Source organism: Tupaia chinensis, unplaced genomic scaffold, assembly GCF_000334495.1.
Source record: "Tupaia chinensis unplaced genomic scaffold, TupChi_1.0 Scaffold000049_1, whole genome shotgun sequence".
In the NCBI taxonomy this organism is placed as follows: domain Eukaryota; kingdom Metazoa; phylum Chordata; class Mammalia; order Scandentia; family Tupaiidae; genus Tupaia; species Tupaia belangeri.
Genome location: NW_006159507.1, coordinates 1,614,800 through 1,618,506, shown reverse-complemented (window position 1 = coordinate 1,618,506; position 3,707 = coordinate 1,614,800). Strand labels below are relative to the sequence as shown.

The 3,707-nt window shown below is 59.6% G+C and overlaps 1 protein-coding gene across 1 annotated transcript in view; it reads right to left on the bottom strand.

Moving 5' to 3' along the window:
• PEDS1 (plasmanylethanolamine desaturase 1) overlaps positions 1-3,707 on the bottom strand; it is a 46,120-nt gene that overhangs the window by 27,614 nt on the left and 14,799 nt on the right. Inside the window, exon 6 of the mRNA XM_006141289.2 lies at positions 3,585-3,707. Coding sequence (XP_006141351.1) covers positions 3,585-3,707 — 123 coding nt within the window. The remainder of the gene's footprint in view (positions 1-3,584) is intronic.

Sequence of the window (3,707 nt, the reverse complement as noted above, 5' to 3'; positions counted from 1 at the left end):
AGGAATCGGACCTGTGAGAAACATGTACAGAAGAAGCAGCAAATAGAGCCAGTGAGAGGGACAGGGAGACCAAGAGAAAGAAGAAGAAGAGCGTGACCAGAGAGGCAGAGCCAGGAAAGGCTGAAGGAGGCAGGCGGGCTGGGACTAGAGTGTGGCAGGGACAGGGCTGGCCAGGGAAGGGGCCAAGGCAGCCCTGGCCCATCCTAGGGCTTGGCCAGGCCTTCCTCGGGGACTGAGGCCCCAGATCACTTGACCACAGGCCAGGACTCCTGCCCAGCATTCAGACACCACCCTTTTGCCTGCACCCCATGCTGAGTGTCCCCTACGGCAGGGGCATATGCAGTTGGCCAAGGTAGGGTGGATAGCTGGACCTAAGACCTCCCAGGCTCCACCCCGGAGCCCAAGGCACCTGCTAAGTGGCACTTCCTAGCTTGCCCACACAGTTGGGATAGGCCTTACCAAGCCAGCCAGGCCCTTTGCAAGCCCTGGCACCTGGCACAGGGTAGCTGAAACTTCAGCTTGGAGTGGGGCACTGTGGAAGCCCAGGGTTTACAGAACCAGGCCTTGCCTCTCAGTCACACCCCCCGGGCCCACGGACTCAGGCCGCCCCAGGTAACCCACCCACCTACTCACAGCTTCCTGCGTGCACTAGGCCTGCGCTCTTTGCTGCCAGCCCCGCACACATGCCGTCTAGCTGTCCTGTTGTCCTGGATCACAGGGCACCTGCATCCTGACCCTAGCCACCCACTGCCACAGTGAAGGCAGAACACAGAACCTGGAATGCCACTCAGCCACATTCCAGTTCTGGCCCTCTGCTAACTCACCATGCGACCTTGGCAGGTCACCACTCTTTGCTGCCCCTCATGGAGTGTCCTGGCAGAGGGACCAGGTGCCCACCAGGGGCCAGGCATGCTAGGCTAACCAAGCAGTGCAGGCCCTGTCCCTGCCCTGCAGACCTGTCCAGCTGGAGGGCAGGCTGCCAGCCCAGGCCCCATCCCATCAGGATGGGCGGGAAGGGGAATGTGTGGAGGACACAGAGGGTGTCTGTGTGTGCTGGGGGTACTCTAGGGCGGACTCAGAGGGGGCTCAGCTTCTTCCTCTGGAAATGGAGTTAGTGTCAGGGTGCACCTTGGCCGGCTGTGAGGATGAAATGAGAACATCCGAGGAAGAGGCGCGGCAGAGCCACTGATCAAGCAACAACCATGCTAATGCCGTTGTCCCTGCTGCCAAGACAGGGCGCCCAGCTACCTTTGGGCCCAAGCATCTCAAGAACTGAGCTCCCTGAAACCAGGAACTTGTCCCAATTTCCCAACTTCCCGTGCTCACTCTGCTCCAGCCCCTAGGTCTCCCTGGGGTTCTGCAAACACACAGGCACCTTTCACTGCAGGGCCTTGCACTTGCGGCTGCCCTGGTCTGGGCCGAGCCTTCCTCAGAACCCTTGGGGGCCCTCGCTGTCTGCCCTTCCTCTCTTTGGGTCTGTGTTCAAAGAGCTGCTGTCAGGAACTCCAGTGAGGCCTTAACCGTCCTTCTCTGAAATGTCACCCTCTCTCCCCTCCCACTGCCCGCTTTCCTGCTATGGATGGGGCCTGCAAGACAGTCCCTATTTTACTGGATTTAACACTGGTCTCCCTGCTGGAATACCAGCTCCCTTTCTTCCGTCTTGTCCGCTGCTCTGCTTGCAGGGCCTAGAACGTTCAAACTGATGCTGGTCTCATCTTCAAGGCAGGCCAGAGAAGTCAAGGCACTTCTCTATGACCACACAGCTAACGGACAGAGGCAGACGGAGAGAAGGCTAAGTGAAGGAATTTGGAGAAACCAGCTTGGCCCGTCTCGCCCCCTTCCTCCTCTCCATCGCAGTCTGCAGATCAGGCCGTGAAAGCAGGGCTGGGGCACCAGGAGTCTGCCTGTAGCTTGGGGAGACCACAGGGCACCGAGGAGGGAGGGCCTGGGAACGGGGTGGCTGGTGGAAAACAGGAAAGGTTCGCTCAAATGGCAGAGCTGGCCAGCAAAGGGGGAGGCCTTTGAAGGCTTGACCTCAATGACCAGGGGGGAGTCTGAGGCTCAGAGAGGTGAGGCAGCTTGCTCTGAGCTTTACAGCAAAGGTCAGACACTGTGTTAACAACAGGGAGTGCCCGCTTCATGCCAGACGCTGTGCTAGACTGAGCGACTGTATTTCCTCTTCCTACCAACACTTGGGGGTAAATAAACTTCGCCTCGTGTCCATTTTAGAGGCTAGGAAACTGAGGCTCAGAGACAGAAAGGGGCTTGGCCCAGATCACACAGCTAAGCGCGGTGTTGGGGTACCAACCCCTTTTGGGTATGGCCTGAGGAAACCATGATGACATGGACCTGGTGCCCAAGTCAGGTTTGAAAAAAATCACACATGGATTATGGAATTTCGAGGCTGGGTGGGTCCGTTTCTGCTGACCTAGGATCCAATGAGGCCCAAGGTCATGTAGCCACTTACTGCAGAGACAGCATCAGGCTGGCCAGGCAGGGAGGCAGTAGCCCCAGGCTCACCCCCAGGCCACAGCTGTGTAAGGTGGGAAGCACAAAGCTGGCAGGAAGGTGGAGGTGGGTGTGGCCCCAGGCACACCCCCAGGCTGTGTACATGGAGGGACAAACAAAGCTGGCGTGATGGTGACACCCAAGCAGAGGGGCCTCTTGCAGCTCCCAATCACCTGATGGGGTTCTCAAAGACACTTCCTTAAACCCTGGGCATACTGGGCCCTTTCTGGGCCTGATAAGAGCCAGGCAACAGATTCCTGGGTCAGGTGAGTGTCAGAGAGGGGGTGGGGGGGGATGCTTGCTGGAGCATGAATGATGGGCAAAGCAGGAAAGAGCCAGGAATGGGCCTTGGCTTGCAAGGAAAGGGCAGAGGGGAGTAAGGGGCCCCACACTGTGATCTGGTCTGGGGAATATGGGGACTCCACTCTAGTCCTAATGGAGGGGCTGATAGAAGGATATGGAGGAAGGGCAGGGGCTGGGACTTTCTGCAGCTTAGAGACCCTGAGTTAGGGTTCCCTGAGCAGAGCGGCCCACATCGCTAGGTTGGAGGGGAGGGGAGGTCACTGTTTGCAGCCCAGGGACCTGGTTGGGGTACGGATGAGGCGCCAGAGTGTGGATTCCCCATCTAGGACACCCCAAATGAGGTGCGACTTTTAGGAGGCCAGGGGCAGTGCCTGTGGCTGACAGGCTGCCTTCAGCTTGGACCGAGTAGTGACGTGGGGGGTCCGGGGGGGTCCGTAAGTCTAGGGGCACTCTTTGCAGGAGAAGGTGCTCTCGGGCCAGGATTCCGGATCTGCAGGGACAAAGAAATGGGTGTTTGCAGCCTAGGGCGTTGAAATGGTAGTTTCTCCGCCTGGGGAGCGTCGGTGCAGCTAGAAGCCCCGGAGCCGGGTTCTGGCTAGGGCGAGACACTGGGGCGGGGTCCCAGACCTCGGGGTGCTATTTGCAAGTTCGAAGCTCAGCATGGAGTTCTGCATTTAGGCCTGAGGCTAAGGTTCTAATCTGAGGGGCCCAGGATCGCTGTCCACGGCCGGGGCTGGTGCTGCAGGCCCGGCGGGGGGCCCGGGAGGTCCTACCTGGCGAGTAGAGCGCTGCCAGTTCGCGGGCCCCGGCGTGTTGCGCGCCCCAGCGGCAATTCGCCGCCTCATCTTCATCCAGCCCTGGCTGCTGGCCCGGCCCGTCCTCGGCGCCCGCCACGG